General features: G+C 37.9%; 1 protein-coding gene across 1 annotated transcript; it reads right to left on the bottom strand.

Moving 5' to 3' along the window:
• Positions 1–519: 519 nt before the first annotated feature.
• UGCG (UDP-glucose ceramide glucosyltransferase) lies at positions 520–27,663 on the bottom strand. The gene is made up of 9 exons (XM_014308787.2): positions 27,531–27,663; positions 11,961–12,133; positions 8,462–8,564; positions 7,448–7,549; positions 6,954–7,066; positions 4,890–5,068; positions 4,346–4,432; positions 3,729–3,918; positions 520–2,965 (listed from the first exon to the last, which is right to left on the bottom strand). The coding sequence occupies exons 1-9, from the start codon at positions 27,661–27,663 to the stop codon at positions 2,795–2,797; spliced, it is 1,251 nt and encodes a 416-aa protein (XP_014164262.1). The 3' UTR covers positions 520–2,794.

Below are 27,663 nucleotides of genomic sequence, written 5' to 3'. Positions count from 1 at the left end.
TGTTTGTTTACACCATGCATGCAGGATTCCAACAACCCTTTCATAAACACAGTCTCTTACTAAGTTTCACATGATCTTCATAAATGGTAGGGAAGAGACAAAAAAAGCCAAGTTAGATGGGAGAGCAAGTTCAGAGTGCTTTCGAGTTAGTGTACCTGAAAGCAAAGGATCAACATTATTTCTCAATGTCAACATGTTCTGTGGCAAAAGCTATCACCTCTAAAATCTGAACCTAAGCTAATTACAATAGATATGGAACTATGCTGTTCACTTGTAAAATTTTTGTACACTGAAGGTACTCTAAAAAATTAAGAATAACTCAAAATGTTTAGCACATTTGAGTTAATTTCAGTCCAATATAAAATCCAAAAGAGATGGTGTAGTTGTAAAAAAACTTTAAAGGTACATCCCTTTACTGTTGTGAAGATTAATTAGAAATATAATCTAACAAAACTGCCATAAATACTTAAATCTGTCACATTACAGCATCATGAAAGAAAGGAAAAGAAGTACTCCATATAGATTGTATTCAAAATTTATTTTTAAATAAAGGAAAAAACAATACAATTATTTTAAATAAACAAGGTGTATTCTACACAGCTGTAAATCAACATAACTTTTACATAAGCTGTTTATAACTTTTAAAAGTTCTGTTGCAGCATTGTCTACAACATTTGACACTGTTGGTTTCCATTTCATCATCAACCAAACAATACCCAAATGAAACCATTTGCTTAAGTGAAGCTTTATTTTTCACAGCCAAAGATGGCTCTACTAATACCAAAGCACCTGTTAAACAATTATCCCCACCTAGTTTTTTAAACAGAAGTCTGTTCAGCCTTTTTTTTTTTGGTTCTGTTCCATTGCCTGCATAGAAATCAGCATAAAGCTAAGTAGCAAGCTAAGCTTCACTTCAGCAGTGCAATGAATGGCATCAAACTTCATGAAACAAATGAAGATACAAATATTGTCAGTAAAATTCAACTATGTCAAAAACAATATTAAAAAAAGAATGTTTTTGTGGGTCACAACTAGACTAGGTTTCAGTATAAATCTTTCCTCAGGAAAAGTGCTTCTTCCTGATTCACATGAAAAGAATGAAGCATGCACCACAAGCCTTTGTTCACACAGAAATGCCCATTAAAAAAGTTCTATGTTACCATAAGGCAAAGAGATATTAAGGTGGATGAAGCATTTTGGCCCAGAGTATCTTTTACAACAAATACCTACACATTACACTTGTGTAGCATATGACAGGTAAGGGATTGGCTCAGTAAGGTAAAAAGTCCATTTTTTATAAATACATGTCATTATTGCTAATATGCTACACATCATCACCCAACTTTTAAAGCTGCTTTGTTGACAAAACCTTGTAATTAGCAGTTCACTTTCATGGTGACAATATGCTATTCCATATGAAGAAAAGTAAAGCAGCATAAATACAATTATGAAAACAAAAGGCTTATGCAACAGTCTTCTCTAGCTTTGCTATGTTGTTATTTTTTTTTAATTAAAAAGTGTTCAAAGAAAACAAGTCCAGTTCACCACAAATTAGGAAATATCACAATGAGGTTGAAAACCAAGTTACAGGGAACAGAGAGAGGAAAACAATGGCATGCATTATAATCTAGTCCTTTTAGTCATACCACTGGAATACAGAAGTCCACTTTAAAGGCTAGACTAACAGGCAAACAGCCAAGAGTAAACTTAGTTTGATATCTAAATTAAGACTACAGTTTTAATCAGTAACAGCAAACTCACCCGGCCCTTTAATATATTCACAATATCTACTGCAATTGAATACTTAATTATGACTACTATAGGTATGTATGTTCACTTTACAAAGATATTAAATACCTGCATCATGAAATTACATTCTTAAGACATTGTGTAAGAAAATAGTTCATGTGTGAAATGTTTCTGAAATGTATTTCTGCTCCCTACTATGTACCACACACACCCCCAACACCCTCCCCCCACCATGAAAGCATTCACTCACAGGGAAAAACAAACACCCCTTAAAAAAGGATGGAAGTATTGAGGGGATCACCTTGGCTAGTTACAGCACAGTGCTTAACAAGGTTCAAGAGACAGAACCAGATCAGACTTGGCCAAAAGATGTCCATAATACATGCTTGACCAGTAAATCCTTCCAACTCATTCTTATCCAACTCAGTCCACTTTTGGTTACTGCAATGATTAAAACATTCCCTATATACATATAAACACAAGACTACAGGTTTACTTTAGTTTGTTTTTGCAAAGCAGTGTAGTCTTTCTATTCATATTGTTCTGCAGCAACTATAAGAGGTAGGCATAAATCATTTCAGAGCTTCTTTCCCAAGGTCCCATTACTAGCTCAATTTAGTGGGATAAAACAAAATCAGCTGTACCTCTGTGATTTTACTAGGTACAGCCTTGTGCAATCCAGCTGGAAAATAGCTATGTGAACCCTGGATTCGCTAGCCTAGCACACCAAGGAGTAAGAAGCTGTTCATATCCCAGAGGATATTTTTTTTAAAAAAAGTCTACTGCAGAGCATTTAAATAGAAAGCAGATGTCAGGACCAATTCTCCCTATTTTTATTTGTACACAGAAGGAAGGTACCATTTGGCCAAGACTACAGATGTATTTTCACAGATGCAAGTGCCATGCAAAAATAAATTGAAGAACAGATACCAAACATACAAGTAATAAAACTACTGAAGGTAGATCTTCTTGGAAGTATATAAACAACTTATAATACTTTTCTTTCCCCCTTCACTTTTTGACATTCACAGCTACAAATGTGTGGCTATACATCAATAATTTCTTCTGCAGTGCCTCCACAACGTAACCTGTAGCGCCCTGTCCTCCAGCTAATGGTGGGGTCCCACAAAGCAGATAGGAAAATATGAATTGTCATGGATTCTCTGATGAACCAAGCTACTGCATAATCAAGTTTTGAAAAACACAGAGCACCACCCTAGAAACAATAAAAAGCAAGATATTTAATCATACTGATAATTCAAGAGAAATTTTAAAGTAACTTAAAACCTTTTAAAAATGTTTTATAAAGCTTACTAGGCAGATTTATGTATCAATAGCATCCTTCATTAAAACCCAAGAATATTTTCTTGTTCAAGATACAATTACCCATATTAAATATTTTCTACAGCATTAGAAGAACAAATGCTGTTCACATTTGTGGCATCTTTCTACATTAAAAGTTTCATGAGGCCTTTCTCCTTGCCCATTATTAACAAAATGAAGTGAAAAATATATGTATGAGTACACATACACCTCAACAAATATGAGACAAAGTGACAACTAAAATAAAATAAAATAATATCTCCCCCCCTCCCAAAAAAATGAAATCCCACAAAGCTTCTGCTCTTGTACTGTCAAATGAGCTTAAAATTTCTGCATATGCCCATGTAGAGCAGATTTGGAACATGAACATTAATTAAGGGGACAGACACACTTTCAGAGCCTAGTCAGAGGCAAGAGCAGAATTTTGTAGAATACAAAATTACAACATTGTATTTTGTAGAATACAAAAATTAAAACTACTTCTTCCTTTTCATGGTACTGTAACTGAAGCTGGAAGACTGAGAAGTAACAGGACTGGATCTGTTATTTCCTGTATGTCAATAGAGTTATTTATGGTTGTAATTAAGCTTAGCTTTTTGCTGAAATTAATGGCAATAAGTAATTTTAGTAACTTCCTGGAAAACAAAATTACATACCTGAACACCTTTTAGTTGAATGTAGTCAAATATAAACCATGCCAAGCAGTGACACATGAAAAATACCATTATATCCCATCTAAACACATGATGAGCTGCCCATCCAATAACTAGACTGGCAACGAAGCACTCTGAGATTGGCTCACAAATTATTGTGGCAGGCAACATATTAATTCGTAGTTTGGCCCACCTAGAAAAGAAAAACAAAAAGAAAAACAAGTTTTGACTTTGCATAATTCATTAACCCCTCCTCCCCTGCCTCACCAAATGAGCATCATGGTACTTTCTAAAATGCTAGTCTAATTTAATTAACACCTCCAAATGAAATACTGCAAAAAACCTCCTTTCAAAAGATACTATGGATAGCATTTAAAAGGTACTAAGGGCAGGGGTATGTTAATTTTTCTTAATACTTGTAACAGTCATTCTTCTGTGGAAAGTCAGCACCTCTCTCCCAACACTAATGAAAAAGCATGCATCAAGCTGTGCACTGAACTTTAGCACACTGGGCATTAGATCAAATTCGCTTGGACAATGTATTCCCTCTCATCAGGCTGTCCCCACCAAAAGAAGGGAGTAGGGATGGGTGGGAGAGGAAAAAAAGATCAAAATCTTACCTGATCATTCTGGACTGAAACTGAGAAATAGAATATGAACCAGAGTTTTGCATTGCAACTTGCGTGGCCATTGCAAATTTCCAGCCCCTGAAAAAGAGATTTGTTATAATAAAAATGTGTAAATAAGAGATGCAAAAACAACTAGATAAAAAACGCAATTTTATTAGGCTTGAGAAGTTTCTTTGGCATACGTGTCCTATTATTACAATGGGTGTAGGCAAAAAAACCCCAAAACCATATTTCAACAAGACTCTTCTTTGGAAAAAAACAAACTTAAACCAAGAACTTAAACTCAGAACTTAAACCAAGTTCTGGAACTTTTCTCTAAAGGAATCGACAATGATATGGCTTAATTATTCCTAAAAGCCTTATACTGATAGGACAAAGCACATGTCATTAATATGCTTGCTATATATATGTGAAGCTGATATGAACACCAATACTTACAGTATGTGCTATGTGTTTAAAAAAAACCCAAAAAGTAAACAAAAAGAAAGATTTAAACTACACCTAAAGCAATAAGCTTACTTCAGAGTCATCTTACCGGTCAGCTATCGCTTTGGCCATAAAGTAATCTTCAGCAATATACTGTGCAAAAGCTATCAGTCCTCCAGCCTGGTCCAAGACATCCTTCCTCATCAAGCATGACATTCCTGTTACACACTTAAAGCCAGTTAAGTTGGCTGAAATATATGATCTTGGATGTGAAGTACCAAAATAGACCTGTGAAAAGAACAAAAGGCATTTAAAACTCTGTATTTAAGTACTACAATGACAACTTTTTCCTCTGGAAACATAAGGAGGGTAAAATACACTAGGTGTGGCCAATTACGATGGTGTATTTGGAAAGACCTTCAGCACCATTTTAAAAAACCTAGTGTATCACCAGATCTGAGAAATCTATTGGTGATATTGGCTGAATTTTTGCAAATCTATAAGCAGGTTTTAAATTCACATATTAAACTACTGCACTTCATTTTGTATTTAATTTCTAACTTACTGAGGTTTTTCTCAGGGAATATATGTATTAAAAATCCATTAAGTAACTGATTAATCACTAAGGTTAATGTATTATGTGGTGATAACTGACAGACACGTGAAATTCCTGCATAAATATTTTTAGAAACTTACTATATGATTCTATGGAAGCATGGGAAATTTGTTTACTTAGCATGCTTGCAAACAAAAACAATAAAAAAACTCAGATTGTGAGAAAAACTTTTTACAGGATTCAGTACCTGAAGACTAGTAATGACCTACAAAACAGAGGGAAGGAGTGCTAGTGCCTCTCATTATTACTCAGTGTAGACTGCCTTCACACCGGTACAGTAACTCATTCAAGAAAAGGTGCGCTCATCTTGCAGTATCCTGGATCAGCAGGCAAAAAGCTCTTCCAGGAATACAGGAGCAGGAGTTGTAATTCTTGCTTTAACAAGTAGCAGTACTAGGAAATTTGTGCTATAGACCTCTGCTTTTCTCTTGTAAGAAAAAATTCAGACTTTGTATCATTTAAAAAAAAAGGAAAAAAAAGGAAGAAAAAGAATCAGCACAAAAGCATCCCTCACTTAGAGCAATGATGGAGTACTGAATTTCACCACACTTTCATATTTCACATTTCTCTCTTTCATCCCCCTACCAGTTAGCCTTGGAGCCAAAATGCCTTATACATGCCAGCCCCAAATAAAAATTGATTAGATTATATGCCTTGAGACACAAGGAACAAAAAACTCAACTTCTTCATTCTACCAAAGAGAACTTACTGAGAAAGAGGACAGGGAAGAATAGAACAGAATGAGTAATATGAAGATGGTGGATAAGAATAAAACTTTCACTTTCTCTTTCACAATACAATTATTATGAGACATGAAATAGCACTACAGAACAAGGGTCAGAGTAAACCAGATATAGATCCTGCAACAAATAGATCTATGCAACTTCCTGGTATAGAAAATTACAGATGTTAAAAATTTATATGGACACAAAAAATAATGGAAAACTTCATTTAAGAAATGTGTTCTTACTAAAATGCTATTATATTAAGGATTAGTAAATATACAAGTCTGGCTCCTGCTCAGGTAGTCTCTCAGCTGAAAATTACAGAACGCTGAGGCAGTATTACAAGAAGACAGGACATAAGCCTTGCTTTTATTCTGCTTTCTATAAAGACCCTGCTTGTAAATCCTGCTGGAAGTAAGATACTGTGTGAGCTAGACTTAACTTAAGACTTGTCATGGCCATTTTTGTGTGCTTTTTCAAATATCAAAATAAAATTAATTAGTCCTTTCTGACTAAGCACTAGAAAGCATTCATCAGTTCAATTCTTCAGTTTTTTTAATAATTATAAACTCCAAAACGTGTATCTTGTAATCTTTACTGCTCATATTGTAAACCTAAATATTGAATCAACATCAACAGACAGAGCACTGCAGAGGAATTTTGAAGCACTTAGAAATTGTCCTAGTTACCCTGAGTTGGAAGTGTGACTGCAGCTAAAAAATAACCATTTCGTCACTCACAAAGTACAAGAGGCACATTACAGCTTTCACTCAGCAAGGTTTTGTAAGCAAAAAAGAATAAAACAAGATCCCCCCCACAACACTGCACTCACCTGTTCAAGGGTAGCAGCAAACCCCTGTCTGTCTGCAACATAGGGAAGCCCATGGACCAAGCCCACTTTTTCAGTCATTTGATTGGCCATATCTGTGAGCGTGTCTGGTGTTACTAAGTGACAAATGGAAAAATGACACTTGATGGAGCAACTCTGTCATTAGCAGACTACTGCAGTGAGACACTGATTCTCATTTTATTACCAGCATCAAGAATACATGTGCTTTGATGCATCCTATATTATAAAAATGGTTTCACAGAAATAATATTAGTGATTAACAATTATTATGATCAACAACAAATAAAATGGAAACAGTCTCGATTGTATCTTAAAGGTATTTTCTCCTCTAATTAGAGGTTAATCTTTTATTTCACAAAAACATTTATTTTCAGACTTTTAACTGTAATTTCTGCTTATAGTCTCAGTTTAATTAGTCTCCAAAATCTGCTTGCTTATGGTAAATAAGCGCAGTTTAACAGCACATACACACCTACCTCTGATTCCACTATCACAAATCCATATGAGATCATATTTGGCAACTTCATAGCCAGGCATTAAGTTATTAATCTTGGGGTTGATGCCAACCTTCTTGCCACCTAAAAAATACAAACATCATAAAAATTAATGTATGGAGAGTTTTTAGAATTGAGACTCAATATCCAAAATATTTAAATATATGAACTGAAGTAAATATTTACCCACAAATTCTTAAAGTCCACTTTTATACAAAATATCTATATTTTATGGATACCTTCACTTCTATATTTTATACTTGGAAAAATAAAAAGAAAAAATATTCAAATGCTTCCTTAAAATAGCAGTGTAGCAAGATTAATGTAATTAAAGGAGCAGTAGAACTATAAAGTTTATTTCTACATTCTTGTAAAGTAAATATTATTCATCTCTTATTCTTTGAGACTATGATTATGAAGATTGTATTCTACAGTAATTTCAGCAGAAAAATTAAAAAGGAGCAGAATAAAGTGAGACACACTCCTTTACATCCAGCTGACAGACATGGTAAAGTTTTTTTTATATCAGAGAAAAAAAAACAATTACATTTTACTACCTTGTTCTAATACCCCTTTCCTCTGCTAATTCAAATACAAAGTGAAGAAAGAACCACACAGCCTAAGCAGATTAAAAAGGATTGCTGCAGGACGTCAAGCTCAAATACAGCCACAACTCTGAGTCACTTCCTGCACATTTAGTTCAGTGCAAAGACAGGATTTAAACTGTTGTTTTGGAATTAGGAGATAAAATTGCAGGGCATTACCCAAACCATTCCTTCTTAAGTTTTCTTGGACTTTTGTCACAGACTGACTACAAACTTATTTTTACTGCAAACTGGTGATTAAGCTACAGAAGCAACATGGGCTGAACAAGACAACTATTTATTTAAGTCCATATACATATGGAGTCTACAACTCCATGCAGAATATTCCATATGGAGCTGAAGACCTATCATTTTACAAGTCAGAGTCCCACCTTCAAGTTGCACTGCTTACCTATAAACAGTCTAGCATCAACATTTGGGTATTTGCCAAGGAGCTTTTTGCACACATCAATAGCTGGATCATCATGATCTTGTACACAGAGTAGTACTTCATACTAGTAAAAACAAAAATGTATACACTCACATATATATTTACATACATACAGCTAACATCCATATGGTCTATGAAATAAAGCTTAAGAGCATAGTAAGCTGAAAAACTAAAGAGTGCTGTTATAGAATTAAAAACAAAGGGGTTGTTTTACAGCTAAACGAGTCTAGTTTTTTAATGCACAGCCAAGTACTTGTGAAAAAACAACTAAGGCTGTGTCTCAATGAACTCTTTTACTGATGAAGGTTACTCTTTCTGTTATTGAAAGGTTTCTATAAGTCATGAAATAAGATGCTCTGGTGTACAAGGTAAAATTTTTGTTTCCACTTCCATTTTTGCTCACATACGAAATCTTAAATCAAATATTATATTCAATGAAATGACAGCGCCTGAAATATTAAAAAATGAGGTTATGATACACTATGACTGCATACACCTCTGAATTACATCTTCCATTCCTTTACTTTACAGATACATATGCAGAACAGAGTTGGAAGACAACCCACAGAGACCAGTATATGTACATATATATACTGAGTTGTACAACAAAGCTCAGGAATATGTATATGTAACATAAGTGTATTTTCTTATTAATAGAGTAATGGTTGAAAAAGCAAGTGGTAAGGGAAAGCTGTAGCTGCTACATGATTATACAAGCTAGTGATAGTGGGCAAAGAAATAAATCATTCAACATTGAGGTAGCTTTGATAAAGGTACTTCTGCTTTGGCAATGAAGCAAATACTTCTTACCTGATATAACTTTTTTTTTTACCCTGTTAAAATTAGAGCAATTAAAGCTCCAATACATAGACTAAAATACAAAAAATGTAGATTTCTGATCAAAATACCCAAAAGCCACTTTGACAGTCTAAGACTGAAAAATTCAATCACAACATGAACCCATTTTCTTGGACATTTACAGCAGTTGCGGTAAAAAAGAATCCCAACTAGCAATCAAAACAGTTCTTATTCTCCCCTAGACTATTTTATCATTTCACTAAATTTTATTTTCACTAAACTACTTAAGCAAAAACTGAATTTTGAAAGCTTCCTATTGGCTCTATGATGAAAATTTTTGATGTTCTTGTTCAGTAAGAGGTATTAGGGGTATTAAATACAACAGAAGATATTAAGTTAAATATATATTCAAATTAATAAGTGGTATTGTTTTACACAAAAGCCTGATCCTAACTCCATTCAGAATATTGAGGAAATTCAAAATAATTTAAATGGGAGTTAAAATTTGTTCTAGCACTACAAACTACCAGGCAAATATCTTTACCTCTCAGAATGCAAACTTAAAGTCAATTTGGCTAAGGAGCATGCAGTGTTTGACTTCTACCATCTTACAGCACGGAGAATGGATTTTAAGAGTTGTCTCATTAAGCAGACAGGTCCTCTCATCACAGCAGAATCTTGACAGCATGAACACCATAGAAATAAATAACTGAAGAAATTATCTTTTTACTGCACATTAAAATTAATGTGTACAATAAAACTGGTTTTCCAAGTCATTGTATAATCAATCTTCAATCCACAGCAGCAATGACACTTCTATGTCCATATTCACCAAGAAATTCAACCAGAAGTAAGCCAGATATTTCAGACTCCAATACTTAAAAAGAGAAAAATTCAAAACAAACGGCCTTTGTATGCAGTAGCAAAGTAAAAAAAAAAAGGCTTATTGACACAAGCATTGCCATCAGGTTCATTTGAATTTAACATTAATAGAGAAACTTTTGCACAATTACAATATGCACAGTAGGTGAGAACTCTTCACTTATAAAAATATTATGTTTAAGTCCTGCAGTTTTGAGACAGTGTAACTGGATTCCATTCAAGAGAAGAGCATTTCACACAGAGTATCACAGAACAGAATAATTATCACCACAGGTTGAATTCAGCTTCACTGGAAAAAGTTTCAGATTAATCTTCTATAATGATTTTTCACTGCACAGCTGAACTTTGAATACTAGGCAATACTGTTGCTCTAATTTTTGTGGTCATCTCTTAAAGTAGTTCTTAAAGTAGTTCTGGACAGTAACCATAAAAAGTTTTTTCAGACAGTTTGGGGATCTTGCTCATACTGTCTAACCTGTGCTGCAGCAAACTGAAGCATTCACACATGCAGTTTCACTCTCCTTGGGAACAACGTGATTATCTACTGTTGTCTGAAACTCAGATTTGTGTGGAGAGTAGCAACATTTTAAAATTATTATCCATATGTTTTCAGAACTAAGGACCAAGACTACCTTTTGTAAAGCAAGATCCAACATTTTTTTTTCATTATTAAACAAGTTTTATTTGTAACCAAATGTTTCAGCTGCATAATGTTTGGATGCTCATTATAGGTCATATAGCACCTTATGATATTGCTGAGGATTCCTTGCACTGTTTGCAATATTGGCATATGCAGCTTGCCTCAAGTATGCTAATCAGAAATTTCCAATTTCTGATTAGTTCCAAGTGCTAGGGATTTTTATTTGTTTTACCCTGCCTACTTAGGTGTCAGTTTAAGGTTCTCAGAATACACAAACACTGACTGTACAGCTCACACAAACCTTTGACCTTCTACAACTGGAGAAGCAGTGTCAGATGCAGTTTTGAGAAGAACTAAGAAAAGAGCAGTTTTTATGTTAAAGTTAAATTTCAAATTTCAGAATTCAGCCGACACAAATTCAGTAAAAAATGTACTTTTTCCCATCCACAGGAGCATACTTCAAATATTGAATGATACAGCAAACATTTACTTCTTTTAAGCTCTTTAGAGCAAGGAGAGCATGTGACACACTTATCAATTACATTCTTTATTGCTTGTATTACACATTCAAAGAGTGTTCAACAGCAAATGTGAGTTTTTCTGAACTATTTGCTTCTTAACACTAACACGCGGCTCAGAGACTACCCTACCTACCAACAACTGGTGAGGTACACCATCTCATCACTGAGCAACTCTTCATTAGATGAGCCATCAGTAAGAACCACCAAAAAGTTTCAGGCTATCAATTAAAATGTTATCTATTGGAGGATCTCTTACAGAGAAGTAGTCAACTGAGGAGAATTTCTTGCCTCTCAAGCAAACTGAGAATTTCCTGCCTCTCAAGTAAGCTCTTGCAGCAGTATGAAACACTTGAATCAATAAACACCACAATACAGCAATATCAATTAAGCAAATCTTAGTGGAGTGTAGAGTATGTTTCACCCTTAAGCCTTGGACATGGTCCTCCATAGACAGCTTTTTAAAAAGGAGTAAGTTTTGTTTGCAACATGTAAAATATGTAATGATACATTTTCTACAGAAGGAAGAACAATCGACAACCAAGCAGCATACCATCCAAGTTCGTCATGTGACTTTTTGAGACACAGGAGGAAAAAAACCTACACTAAATAAGATACATACTTTAGGATAATCCAGCTCAAAGAAGGTTTCTAGGTTGTTGATCAGGTTAGGATCCACGCCTTTTAACGGCTTTAGAAGTGAAACACCAGGAAGCTTGCTATATGGCTGTTTGTCCGTGGCTTTCTTATTGAGGTGGAGGCGTCTGTAATAATAGAAAATAGTACATAACACCACTTAAGAAAATATGCTAGAGAAAGCCATTCAAAATACAGTCAGAACTAAGAAAGCTTTGGAGTTAAAATTGCTGCAAAAAGAATTAAATCTAGTTGTTGAAAAAACAGCTGTTTTTTCAACCCAACAGATGATGTCAAAGTTGATGTCAACAGCTGATGTCAAAGGCAACACCTAAAAAAAACCTTAGCATGACAAGTAGTTTACATTCAGCTTTATTTAACTTAATAGAGACTTCAGATTAATGCATTTTACACAATGCCTTTTGAGCAATAGGAATACAATTTTTTTCAAACTGCAGCAGAGATGAGATTTTTATGCCTTCCTTCACAGCATTAAAACTCACAGTATGTGAAAAGCAAAGTTCACACTTGAGAATTTTTAGAAGTTTAATACGGGATAAAAAAAAAAAAAGTACCAATATCCAGAGCCGGAGTGTTTTTGGCGATGGGCCAGAAAACACACCAGTTAGTGTAAAACAATGTTCTCTATATGCTGTTACATTACATAAATATTCATAATTTCATTTATTATCCAAACATTCTTGTGATTTTAGATGTTTCAGGGATTTTCCTGCTCAGTTTTTAACCTTCGACTTGTCTGCATGCCATCCTGTTGATTAGACCAATATATTTTATTTCTTCTTGTGATTTTATTCCCTGAAAACAAGGGTCAATAAATTCTCTTTTCTCGGTGTTCTGGCTTTTGCCTGAGTTACACTGTCTTTCAGATAAGACAGGCCCTGAATGTGGGAAACTATTTCATTATTGTACACCATTTTCTGAGTTAGTTACATGAAAAAGCACTTTAACATCCCACAGCCTCTACTAGGCTATGGTCTAAGAAATTTTATATATATACATATAAAAGTTAAAAGTGAGTATATATTGTACCATATCAAAATACTTCTGATTAATAGCAACATGCAAAAGCTAATATATAAATGCAAAAGCCAATATAATATTGTCATTTATAACATAGTATTAAACAAAATAAAAATAAAAACCAAATGAAAGGCTTAGGTGCTTTTTCCTGCATCAAGTTATGCAAAATTCAGAGCAAACTGAAACAGAGGTAACAGTTGTTCCTACTGATCAGTTTAACAACTTCAAGAAAAGATTAAGGATTAATTCACTATAGCATAAAATCCTGACACCAGGCTAGGTCAGAACCATAGATAAACTTTTACACACAATTTCAAACAGTTTCCAATATTTCAGCAATGAATCAGAATTGTGTGGGTTTTGAAAAAGACATTTAAGATCGTCAAGTTACACTGTTAACCCAGCACTACCAAGTCCACAGCTAAACCATGTCCCTAACTGCCACAATGAATATATAAAATGTGTTGGGAATAACATCACAAACCCACTAAAATGAATGTTTAATCCTACACTCCTGGGTAAATGAACACAAAATTTAATTCCGAAAGATTGTTGGGTATTAGAGACTGAATGTTTTAATTTATGGCTTAAACATCTTCATGAAGGACTTTCACTTAGATAGTGAAACTGTTACAAAAACTGCAGAGAAGACCACCACACCCTGAACAGAGCTTCTGACGGAGGCAATGAACTCCTCGCTGATGGAGATAAGACAGTAAGCTCAGGTCTTCGGAGAGAAGAATACATTCACACAGGAATCAAGCTTAGCGCCTTCAGGGAGGAGAGGACAGCCCCAAGCCCACAGAGACCCTGGCACCAAAGGGTGGGGGAGGAGAGGTTTTGGGTGCCTGTTGGAACCCTCTGGTGAGAGGCAGTGACCGCCCACCCTCCGCTGGGCAGAGGAGATACCTGAGGGGCCCCTTCACCCCGGGAAAAGCTTATCCACAGCAGAGGGGGCGTCACAGCCATCCAAGGCCCCCCCAAAGGGGTCCCAGACCCTGCACCAGAGCACTGCAGGCGATGCCACAGACCCTCAGCGTTAGAAGGGGCAGTGTCAAACCGGGCCCCTGCCAGGGGGGCACCTGGGCGCTCCCACCTGCCCAAAGCGCGGATGAACCCACGGAATTCTGAACTCTTGGGCGCGTGGCGGCGGCGATGGGGGACCCTCATACCAAGAATCAGACAGAGGGGAGCAATGGGATGTCTTTGGGACCTTCAGATGGGTGACATGCTTCCACCCAACCCCTGTCACTCTCCTCCTGTCCCCCCACCCCCCATGCACACCTCTTTTTCTATTTCTTTCTTTCTTTACTCTTCCTTTCTCTTTGCCTCTTTTACTATTACATAAAATACATCATTTTTTCGTACCAACATCTAACCTCCTTTGGTTTTAATCACATTTTTTGGGTATATTTTGAATCTTTCTGGGTCCAATCTCTTTTATTCACAGAGGCTTCATTTCCTTTGGTTTTCTATGGTAAACCACATTGTAACAATGGGCCAGTATACAACCGAATTTGCATCAAGAAAATACATATACACAAATAACTGAAGGACAAGTATCTGCAGAAACAAAATTTGCAAATTAACATATTTACTGCATACTGCAATTCTCTACCATGAAGAGTAGTCAGACTGAAAGACTATTTTCTTGCAATATGTATCTAATGATATCAATTCTCATCTTCACCAAGTAAAATTACTGAACTATGAAGAAGCTTCGGTAAGAGATGAGATTCCAGTAGATCTCTGGATTTCTTTTTCCCTGAAGTGGGACAGTGGCATTTGATACCTAATCAAACCCAGCCAGCATGTTTGCCTTTAGGCAGGTCAGTTGCTAGACATCATGAGCATAATGTTACAGAAAATAAACGATGGGTTGACCAAGAAGACAGAAGAACAAAGCAGATTATGTCCTAGTGCTGTTCTTGAGTCCAGGCCTAGGCTCTTCGGAGGTAAATTGAAATAGTCTTGCTGACCGTTTAACTGACAAGGGATGGTCAGACCAAAAGGGTAAAAAAAGCAGTAACTCAGATAGCTACCCCAGGCAGAAATTTTCCTTGCAATGTTCAAAAACAAAACAGGAAATAAGGCCTTTTGTGCCAATAAAAATGGAGAGTGTCAAGAATGCATCTTTGACCAGGAGGGTCAAAAAGAAGGTAACGCAAGGGAGAAAAAAAAAGTATCAATGTATAGAGCTTTGTACAGCAACAAAAGCCATGACAAACAGGAAATACTATAAGGAAGTGTCAGCGTACTAAGTAGCGAAGACAGCTCTGAGGCAGGACTGTGGTGAATAAACATGAAGTGAAAAAACTGCACACTCTTGCAAGGCAACCTATTACAAACCATGCTGACACAGTATTATGAGGGTGACTGAATTACAGTAAGAGATAGAATGAGAGAGACAGCCCTTGCAAAACACACAAATAAGACACGCAGCATTATCACAATCCATTCAGCTCTGAAGCACCATACAGTTTTGACAGCAACTGGCAAGACTGTCCCTAATATTCTATCTTAAGTAAGACTTCAGTTCATGTGCTATTCATAACACTGCACAAAAGGGGCAGCCTGCCCTTTTGAAAGCACTGAGGTATTGTGACACTAAAGTAACTATGGTGCTCTGCCAGAGTCCATGTACCAAACAGCAAACTAACATTAAACCAGATCATTTTACACTGGCGACTATTTGTGAAGTGGCATATTCTGAGAAAGAATTAAATTGAGAACCTACCAGAGAAACAGGCTAACCATTAAAGAAGTTACAGTACTGAAATTCGGCTAACATATAACATGAAAGTCAAAAATAATAGACTAAATTTAAGGATCATTAACACTGTTGATGCAAGTACATTTTAAGTAAATCTGCTACAGTATATGTACCAAAGTCTCCAAAGAAAGGTAAGATGAAGATGGTGGTTTGAGCACTAACTTGTGCTTATGCTGGTTCAGTTCTCTCAGGCATACATTGTGATCACAACAAAGGTCTTAATTTCTACATTACTCCGCATGTATAACACATACAGTTCAAAATTATAAAGCCAAGCAATCCTTTCTCAATATATGTTATTTTGCACTGATATTAGTTCCAAGCAGTCAAAGCCTCCAATGACCTCTGAACTCTGAAACAGCTGCTGGCAGAGCAGTGTTCATAAGCAAATTTCAGATAACATGTGCAAACGTAGCCAGGTTATATTTAAGCACTTTGGCACCCACATTTATTAAATTAATCAGCCTTAAGTCCCTAAGTAGTGCAACTGAATTTTTTTTATACAGTCTGGTACTGGCATACATAGATGATGAAAGAAAAAAGAAAAAGCAGCCATATGGGAATCATGCCAAAAGCTATAGTTTCACTGTCCAGCATCATGGAAAATGCACCTGAAAAATCTTCTCTAACTTGGTTGCTTATCAAAATAATAATTAACCCACAGAAGCCTGTACCCCAGATTTCCTCTCAGCAGAGGGGAAAAAAGTCTCCAAAGACAAAATCCTGACAAGTTATCACTGTTCAGAATGAATTCTTGTTAATCTGTACCAAATTATGCAACCAAAAAAAAAAAAAGGCCAAGACAACGCTTCCTCTCCCCAGCTCATAAATGGCAGAAGAGTATTATCACAGAATGACTTGGGCTGTAAGGGATCTTGGGGCCATCTAGTTCCAGTGCTCCGTCATGGGCAGGGACACCTTCTACTAAATTAGGTGGCCAACAGCCCTGCTCAACCTGGCCTTGAACATTTCCAGGGATGTGGCATCCACAGCTTCTCTGGGCAACCTGTTCCAGTGCCTCACTTCCCTCGCAGTAAAGAATTTCTTCCCAATATCTAATCTAACCTACTCCACCAGTTTGAAGCTACTCCCCCTTCTCTTATCGCTACATGACCTTGTAAAAAGTCCCTCACCATCTCTTCTAGCACAACCAAAAACCTTGCTACAGCAGACAAGCTGCTGGGTCTCTCAGATATACACATTTTAAATGCAGCTGAAAAAAGCTCAACAGTCTTTATTCCCTCATGTCAACCTTCCCTCAGCAGCTAGTGTAACTAAAGAACTATCCTGCTGGAGGGAGATAAGTAAATCTTGATGAGAAATTTGTAACAGATACTTAAATATTGCCAGACAGCAAAAAAAGATGCAGAAAGCACTTATGACATTCCTTGAAGACTTTGGTTTCACAGACCATCAAGATAAGGTAGCAGATTACTACTTCTGAAAGGGACTTGTTTTCCTGTTTCTACTTCTGAATTTTTAGTGATTTGAAACATCTCAAACAGGTCTTCGTGGAGGTTGGTCTGCTACGGAATACAGGGCATAAGGTCTCATCCTAAACAGGAGTAAGAAAATGTGAGATTATTCTCCTTTTGGTAACAGAAATGTAAAAAGGATGAGCTCCTCATATCTTCTTCACTTCACATATTATATATATAATGAAATACACCTATCTATATAGCTATACATTTAACCATGTATATATAATTAAAACACTCCCACAAGTTCGTACCTTTATCCACAAAAGAAAAAACAAAGACATTTGCTACTGGTATACCACACTGGTCAGTACATTAAATACAACTGAAAAAGACTGGAGGATTTCAAAAAGTATTACAGACAGCCCCTAAGTTCATGAAAGTGTTAACAGCATCATTGCTTCACCAAGACTAATACTAGCAGACATAAAATCCTATCCTTAATGCAATAGTATAAAGACAGTTCCATGTAAGAAGTCATAGACAGCTAACAAAAAAGTATCTCACAGCAGTAACTTTTTATACAGTCATCTGATCCTTTTAAAATTAGGTAAGCAAGAATCCTTTTTATACAGAAATAGGACTTCTGGAAACATGGAAAATAATGTACGCAGAAAAATGTCCTTGGGACAACTGGTTATGGGATCAGAACACAAACAGTTTCTCCTATATCCTTCCAGTTGAAAAGAAGGATGAGAGAAGAAATCACAGGAAGATCAAGTAGAATATAATACTTGGCTCTATAACTGGTGTCATCAGCAGAATTTTGGGTTTCTTGATCCATGGTTGGTTTATGTGACACTATGGGCTGCTGGCAACAGATGGGGTATACCTGTCTCAAAGAGGGGGAAAGGATTTTTGCATGGTATTATCACAGCTCATTGTAGGAGCTTTAAAGTAATTTAAAGGGGAAAGGGATAAATATCAGGCATGGTAGAAATAAGCTTGGGGACACTGTCAGTATTGAAGGGACAGTGTGCTACTGAGGTCTGTCAGCTGGCCATCTCAGTGGAGGTGGGGGATTGAGATCTATGTTGCAGCAAAGACACAAGAGTTACTGATGTCCTAGAAACAACAGAAGTGTTTGAAAACTGCCACAAACCTCCAAAAAAAAGTGGCAGGACTAATTGTCCAGCTGAAGTGCAGCAGTGTGGCCCAAGGCATGCAGTATAGGCCACAAACAGGAGGAGCTGGAAGCCATCGTGCAGCTGGAAAACTATGACATAGCCATCACCATAGAAGCATAGTGCAACAACTCAAGTGCTACAATGGCTGGCTATAAACCCTTCACAAGGGATAAGCAGGGATAGAGAGATGGTGGGGTAGCCAGTATGTAAGGGACTGTTTTGGTTGTCTAGAGTTTAATGATGGTGATGATGGGGTTAAGTGTTTATGGGGCAGTAATCAAGGTAATAGGCCAAAAAGGCAGAAACCCAGGTGGGAGCTAGCTATAGACCACCCAACCAGGAAAAAGAGACAGATGAATTATTCTACAAGCAGCTCGGAGAAGTCTCATAATCATTAGCCCTTTTTCTCATGGGGACTTCAATTTCACAGATGTCTGCTGGGGATACAGTACAGCAAAGAAGAAACAGTCTAGGAGGTTCCTGGAGTGCGCAGAAGATACCGATGGTGTCAGGAAGCTGAGTGAGCGCATTGGGGGGCCCCCCACTGGATCTTTTGTTTGTGATCTGAGCATTGGTGGATGCTGGGGTGATTGGAGGCTGGCTGCAGCTCAGGAATCACAAAATGATGGAGTTTCTAATTCTTGGAAAAGTAGGAAGGGTCAGCAGAGCTGCCACTTCCAGAGGGCAGATTCTGGCCTGTTTAGGAGATTGTTCAACAGAGTACCTTGGGAGGCTATCCTCACATTCAAGACAGAAATCCTAAAGGCACAGCTAGCAGGCTATCCCCATATGCCAAAAGACAAGGCAGAGAAGATGAGTGACCTGGCTAAAGAAGGAGCTTTGGCTGGAACCCAGGATGAAAAGGCGAGTTTATGACCTTTGAAAGACAATGCAGGCAGCTCTGGTGTCATAAAGTTATGGACAGAGAAAACTAGATGGGTCAAAACACAACTAGAACTTGATCTTGCTACTGCCATAGAAGACAATAAAATGTATACATAAACACATTAGCAACAAGAGAAAAGCTGAGGAGAACCTCCATCCTTTACTGGATGCAGAGGAAACATACTGGGAAATTATATGGAAAGGCTCAGATACTGCCTTCTTTGTTTCAGTTTCTAATAGTGAGACCAGTTATTCTCCAGGTAACAAGGTCCCTGAGTGAAAAGAAAGGAATAGGAAGCAGAATGAAGACCTCATAACCTGGGACAAACCTTAGACATACAAGTGTCTGGGGCTGGATGGGATCCATGCAAGGCTACTGAGGGCGCTCAAGGAAGTGCACACCAAGCCTCTTTCGATCACTTACCAGTAGTCCTGGCTCATGAGGGAAGCCCCAGTTTACTGGAGGCTACCCAATATGACAGCCATCCACAAAAAAGGTTGGAAGGAGGATCTGGGGAACTAACTTCAGGCTTGTCAGCCTGACCTCAGTGCTGGGGAAGGTTCTGATGCAGATTATATTGAGTGTCATCATATGGCATGTACAGGACAACCTGGGGATCAGCATAGGTTTAGGAAAGGCAGGTCCTATTTGACCAACCTCATCACCTTCTGTGACAAAGTGACCCAGTTGGTACATGAGGGAAGGGCCATGGATGTTGTCTACCTTGGCTCAGTAAGGCCACTGAAACCATTTCCCACAGCATTCTCCTGGAAGAAACTGGCTCCCCATGTCTTGGACAGATGCACTCTTTGCTGGGTTAACAACTGGTTGGATGGCCAGGCCAGAGAATGGTGGGGAATGCAGTTAAATCCAATTAGTGTCCAGTCAGCAGTGGTGTTCCCCAGGGGTCAGTACCAGGTCCAGTCCTGTTTATTATCTCTATCAATGATCAGGATGAGGGGATTGAGTGCACTGTCTTTAAGTTTGCAGATGACACCAAGTTCATCTGCTGGAGGGATCTGGACAGCCTGGATTGATTGGCCAAGGCCGATTGTATAAGGTCTTGCACTTGGGTCACAACAACCCCGTGCACAGCTGCAGGCTGGGGAGGGAGGGGCTGGAAATCAGCCCAGAGGTAAAGGACCTGGGAGTGTTAGTCAACAATGGCTGAACATGAGCCAGCAGTATGGCCAAGAAGGCCAGTGGCATCCTGGCCTGTACCAGCAATAGTGTGGCCAGCAGGACCAGGGCAGTGACCACGGCTGTGGTGGTGAGGCTGTGCCATGAGTGCTGTGTTCATTTCTGGGTCCCTCACTACAAGAAGTACACTGAGGTGCTAGAGTGTGTCCAAAGAAGGGCAAAGGAGCTGAGGAAGGGCTTGGAGCACAAGTCTGATGAGAAGAGACTGAGGGAGGTGGGGGTGTTCATCCTGGAGAAAAGGAGACTTAGAGGTGACTTTATCATTCCCTACAACTGCCTGAAAGCAGCCTGTAGTGACATGGGGGTCAGTCTCTGCTCCCAGCAACAAGTGACAAGACAAGAGGAAGGACTTCAAGCTGCAGCACTGGGCTAAGTTTACATTGAATATTAGGAAAAATTTCTTCATCAAAAGGCTTAGCAAGCATTGGAATGGGCTGTCCAAGGAAGTGGCAGAGTTACCAAACCTGGAGATAGTTAAAAGGTGTGTAGATATGCCACTTATGGACACAGTTTAGTGGTGGACATGGCAGTGTTCAGTTAACAGTTGGACTTGATGTCTTGGAGAGCTTTTCCAACCTAAACTATTCTATGACTCCATATGTTGCTATGTTTCCTATGTGAATAATATTTTTCTATATATAATACTATATAATAAATATCCATGACAATAATTACATTTTGTATAATAAATACATATGTGCAGGTTTCTGTCTGCATGTGAAGGTGGGAGGGATTGGGCACATATAAGCAACCACTGTCACAGCTCTACTAGATCCCATCAGGAAGCAAAACATGGAGGCAGAGAAACACAAGAGGACTCTGCAATGATATATTTAAGGCTGAATAACATACTATTATCAAGTATCTATTTCTTATACTTCTCTGTCCAGATTTAAGCCCACAGAAATACTACTGCTGCATTACTGTGAAAGCCTACTACACTATTATTCTTTTTTATGAACCTCATAGACATCAGAGAGCTTTAAAAAGTGAAAGACAGAAAAAACAGAAAACCCAGAATCATCTGTGGCCACTAGTCTCTTAGTAAACTGAAAGAATTATTGTTAAAGCAAGAATTAAACACCTTGGTCTTGTTTTAAACCTTTCTTCCCCTTGAGAGGAGCTTTATAATGTAGCTGAACCAGTTTAAGTGCAGGCTACTGCTCAGAGGCACTCCCTCTTTCCCCCTTTCTCCTCTTTTTCTGGGATGTCCTATGCTGACAACTGTCGGATCCCACAGTGAACTAGCTGAGATTCAAAAACCACCACATAACTATTACTCAACATGTAATTATAGAATTTCATCAGTTCAACCTAGCAAGCTTGAAAGGATGCAGCAAGATAATCATGCAGCTTCACAGGCAGCAAAGGTCCCCCAGTAATCCTTCTGCTGTGCTGCCATCAATACCAGCCAAGCAAGACATCATGCCAGTATTGATGCACACACAATCCTGCTTCAAATCACTCATCCAACTGAAAGCTAAATCTGGCTTTTGTTTTCTTCCACTTCAGATTGTCTTCTGCCAAATTAGAGTTCAGACATCCTATGGAAGGCTGCACAAAGCTCCAGAGTATGTTCAAGAAGGCTCTGAATGTGCTGCCAAGATCACAGGAGAAGAGCAGGAATAGGGTCTCCCTCCACCTCATGCTTCAGCAGAATTCCAGACGGGCTGAGCTGACCATAGATTTGGGTCAGGCCCCTAAAAACTGTCCCACAGCCAACTCCACATCACAGTTTTCCCTCAAAGCACTCACTCCCTTAGAGGTTGCTCCTTATCTGCCAGAAAAAGCTAACTTGAGTTAATCAGTAACAGAAAACAATGCCAGTGTTCAAAAGTGACTCTTGCAGTAATACTTCAGGCATACCCTTCTTCGACCTTTCTTGACTGGGAGGAAGACATCAGCTTATAGAAGTACGCTAGTGCCAGGCACCCTTGCTCAGCTGCTGGGCTGGGTCAAACCATTGCACCATACACTCATTACTCTCAGAGAGGCATTCTTTCCCATCCTCCACTTTTGTCACCTGCTCACATCCAATTCAACAGCCACACGGACACATGGCAAGTCAATCCACCCACCCACCAGCCTCAAAGTTACACAACCTTCAGATCCAACAAGAGGGAGGAGCAGAAACAGGCAGCTGTGGACAACAAGAAAAGGACTTAAGGGGAAACCCTAATGTAATTAAAAACATTTGACAAGTCAGTTGGCCTTGATAAAATGTTCAGAGATAGGGGGAAGTATAGGAGTCAGAAAGAAGAACATGGTAGGTATGATTCAGGTTATGCACTTTGTAGCAGAGACTTCTTGTCTGCCAGCAGTAAAACAGTCATAGGTTTGTGCACACCTGCAAAACCACTGAAAACAAAAAATGCAAACCTGACTTGCATGCTAGGGGTTTATGTTGAAAAGCATGTTACAGTTGAGCTTCATCACATGCCAGCTGAGTGTACAAGGCAAATAAAACACTTCATTCAATTCCAATGCATGTTTTCTCCTGTCCTACACAACCTCCACAGACAAAATGAAAGGGACCTTACAATGTAATGCACTGAAATCACAATAGGTAGTGGAGAGGAAGAGAAATAAGGAAAAAAAAAAAGTTAAGCTAAAAGAAGCTCAAAACTGTTCAAAAAAAAAGGGTCAAATTAGAGGCCTTGAACTGGAATCGATCAAGAATGGACCTAGATTGCGACCATTGTTATTTTTCAGAAGGTCAGTGTTCTCAAAAACCAAATATCAATTTGCTTTTTCAATTTTGGAAAGGAGTCATTCAATCAGTGGCTAAGAATAAGGACAAAAATCTTGAAATATAGAACAGTTGAAGTCCTATCTAGTGCTATTTGCCATTTCAAATTTAAAAACTCCATGCACTACTGAAATTCTTTAACTAGCATTTTCCAAGTATTACTATTAAGTCACGTTCAGTACCTGCAACCCACAACTTGATACAGTCTTTTCTAAAACAGGGGGGAATTGAAAAGGCTTTCAAATCTGTTTAACAGTTTCAAATAGAAAAAACCCTGACCTTATCTTTTAGGAGTAGGAAAGAGCAAACACTAGAGACCTCAGTGTAAAGACAGCAAACACACTTCCTCTCCAGCTTCCCCTCCCACTCCCTCAGGATAAAGGGAGAAACAAACAGCTATACAATAGGCTGTCCCTGAACCTGAAGCAATAGGAACCCTTTTACTGACCAAATCTTTGATAGTTCACAATTCAGCAAGTTGAATGGAGTTAACACAGACATAGCAAGATGCCTACAACACATCCATTACTGCATCATGCTAAACATAAAAATAAACACACTGTTTTTCCTTGTAGTCTATCTGCAGTCTGCCATCAAAATAGCAGTTTATTCCCTGATTCTGCTTTCCCACACCCTCAGCCCACTTGTGGCTATAAAACAGGCAGCACCACAAGACAAACTGGACCAGCCTGCTGATCAAACAGGGAACTACCCCACAGAAAAAACTTGCTTGCTGATCTGAGTCACCACATAGCTGCACAATCACTAAAGCCAGATTAGAATGGCAGAAATGTTTAGAAAGGTATAGCAGAGGGAAGGGATTTGGATTATCCCCTGGAGCATCAAATCACGATTCACTAAGGCATAGAAACAGAAATGTTTTTGGAACTCCTTGCAACAAGTACTGCGCAAGTTTAGAGAACTGCTGCATCCAACACAATTCGTGTTTTGTTTATGAAAGCATCTCCAGGGGATGGCCGTAACTCTGGGCCAGAAAAACCAAGCACAGAAGACAGCTTTTAGTACAGAATCAATCCATCCATGTTTGAGAGCTTCTAAAACACAAAGCTTTAGAACAATTTTATTTTGAGACTATTCAATTTATTTTTCTGACTTTTATTTTGAAAATCTTTAAGATTAAATTAGCTCAGCCTCAATTATTTCATAAGGCACAAGTTTAAATGACAACATGATTTGCTAAACATTACATAATGTGCATCCTACAGACCCCAGGCTGCTCCTTTTGTGCAGCTTTTTCCAGTTTCTTCTCCTTCAAAACTTCCAAAACAATTAACTGCCAGTAGCAGAATTATGTTAAGGGCTCATCAGAAACTATATTAACAACCATACTGCAGGGTACCACACCAACATTTTTTCTTTATTTCCAGTGTATGACAGTCTGATTTTTATTTCATTAACTCAGCAACAAGTGTTTCCAGAGTATAAAGCAGCATACTGCTGAAAAAGACATTAAAATACCAATTCACATAAGTTTGAACACACAGTCTGGGACCACATTACCCACAGCTGGGGTAATAAAAAAGCTGTACATCTTGTCTGCACTACACAATTGTCAGTAAGAGGGTCACTGCCCTCATGCTGCAAATGATTGGAAAACTTTGGAAAGATTGAATAAGTCTCCTGTATGAAACATCAGAAACTGAAGAAAGCAATTACATAAAAACAAAAATGCTTTGAAAGAAAATGTTAAGATAAAATAACACTTCTACACTCAACATTATGTTTGACTGCATTTCAGAAGGGTAATTTTTTTTTTTTTTACATTTCTGACAGTACAAACCAGAAAAACTAACTTCACAAATTTTACCTGTCTTATGTCTACAAAACCCCCACAATACTTGGTTTGTACTGGCAAAAAATTTACTGCCCTCACCACTACACAATCTGCACAAAAGAATCTTCTCGGAGATGTAGGCATAAAACATATGTATTATCTCTTAAAAACACTTAAAAGGAAGTGTGAAGTAACAATTTTTAACTCAATTTTAATCCAATTTTTAACTCCAAGTATTTCAATACAAAACATGGGATATTTGCTCCATAACAGCCCAGTACATTGACCAATGCCTGGTTTTCATCAGCTTGAATATTTTAACAATGTATGCATATGACCAGACAAGTGATACTTCCGCTTCATAAAATAAGACGCAGCATACTACCCATTATTAAACCAAAGCAGCAGTCATCTGGGAAATCACTACAACATGGGCAAATTGAATAAAGATCAAGGCAAGTGCTTAACAAGAATAGGACAGCTGCAAACATAAAAGTGAATGGTTAACTTCATTTACAGATTCCTCATCATGGACTAAATCCAAGATGAGCCCTATCAACAGAGGGGGAAGAAAACAAAACAATCTTTAGTTTATAAAGTGGTATTTCTAAGAGCGGAACTCAACTGGTCGAAACCTGACCAGATCAGCTATCGGTGCAAATGGGCAAAGATAGGTTGTTAGTTATCCTGCTACTTTAATGAAAAAAGATTGGTCCACTGGAACCACCAGGCGTTCAAACTGCCATGAGAAATAAAACAATTCCTCAGGAAAGTAGCACTGGCAAGAAAATCCTAATCTTTCACTTAGTACAATGTATCCCATCAGCTTTCTATCTTACGAGTTTATACTTGTAACACTGTTTTTTACCTTAGTTATCCAAAGGATAGTATAAGACTTTCTTTATACATGCTGAAACCGAAATAATTTGATTCAGGGTATGAATTCACCCAGACTACTTATGAGAAGATATAGTCTTCAATATGTACCTCATGTATCACCTACTATTAAAAGTAATGTATATAAGAAAATGCAAAACAAGTCACTTGCAATTAGCAAAATGAAATTTTTTTAGTCTATAGGAAAACATCTCTCACAATAAAGTAATCAATAATTTATTTTAAACAGTAGTCTTCAGTAAAATGCAAAAGCAATATTAAATGTGCCAAAATTATGGTATTTTATTTCAATTAAAAAGCAATTTTAAATCCTAATGAATTGTGACACCACTATTTAGCATTACGCCATTCTCAGGGGGTGTTGGACAGAAATACTGAAGGGTGCTCTAGTAAACCAGTAAAACTAGTTATATGCCTAGCATGTCATAGAGCAGCTAGGACAGAATTTTTAGATTCCAATTTTTAGAGTAATTTATCATCTATCATTCTACTCAGCCACCTTAATCAAAATTTGTTCTTTTATGGAAATAGGTCATGTAAAACATCAACTTCTTTCAAATCTTTGTATCCTGACAAAAACTGACTGAAAGATATTTTTCCCCATCCCACTATTCAGCTTCTTCCACTCCAGCTCACATACAGAGCGGGATGCTTTTTTGCCCTATAAGAGCTCCACTAACCCAACCCATTTCATTTCCATATTACATACTCCAAATCTTAGAGCCTTCTATCTTCCCCTTCCACACAAACCACTCCAAGAGATGTGACAAGTAGGCTTTAAAATCAAAATGCATCTATTGTACTATCTTCCCTCTTCTCAACATAAGTACACCATCCACCACTGCCACGATTCCTCTCCTGTAAATGAACACTAGATAGTCTTTAGGCTTAGGTTTCTTGCATTCTGGTAAATCATTCAGGGCCACTAATACCTTAATGTTTACCCCAAATAGTCTGTGTCTCATCCTCCTGACTCCCCTATTAAAGAATTGGCCTGCCTTAATTGCCTTCAACATTATTGGTTTTCTCCCACACTGTTACCACTCTCAGATTTCTGGTCCTGCACTGTTTTGCTGTCCCCATTTATCAAGCCTGTAATACAGAAACTCATCCAACCACAATCTTAGTATATAAAAAAAAATCTCCTGGGTTTTTTTAAATATGACTTCCCCTAAAGATTATCTAAATTTAAGCCTTATGATTACACGGTATCAGGTAAATTTCAGCTTCTTTAAAACAAGCAACACACAAAACTAACAGCCTCCACACAACCTTTCTTCATTTATTGCTCTGTAATAGTCCAAACAGCTGCCCCAGTGTCATCTTCCACACACAAAAAAAACCACCATTCAGCAGAGGTTGGAAGGCACCTCTGGAGACCAGCTACTCCAAATGCCTGGCTCAAAGTGGGGTAACTAGATTAGGTTGCTATGGGCCAGCCAGTTTTTCCTGTCTCCAAGGACAGAGCTTCCACAAACTCTCCAAAATGCCTGTTTCAATGTTCAGCCATGAGTGTCTTTTCCTTGTAGCTTTTCGACTTGTCACACAGCACCACTGAGATGAGTGCTGGACCTCACACCCTTCACTCCCCCAAACAATCAGGTACTCACACACATTAACCTCCGAGGCCTCCGAGCCTTCTCCAGGCAGATTTCCAGCACTCAGTGGCTCCTTGAGTAAAGGATGCTGCGGTCCCACCATCATCCCTGTAGCCCTAAGCCAGACCTGCTCCAGCATACCCAT

This window comes from Geospiza fortis, unplaced genomic scaffold, assembly GCF_000277835.1.
Source record: "Geospiza fortis unplaced genomic scaffold, GeoFor_1.0 scaffold203, whole genome shotgun sequence".
Lineage (NCBI taxonomy): Eukaryota > Metazoa > Chordata > Aves > Passeriformes > Thraupidae > Geospiza > Geospiza fortis.
The sequence above is the reverse complement of the archived record's forward strand: the minus strand, read 5'-3'. Positions and strand labels throughout refer to the sequence as shown.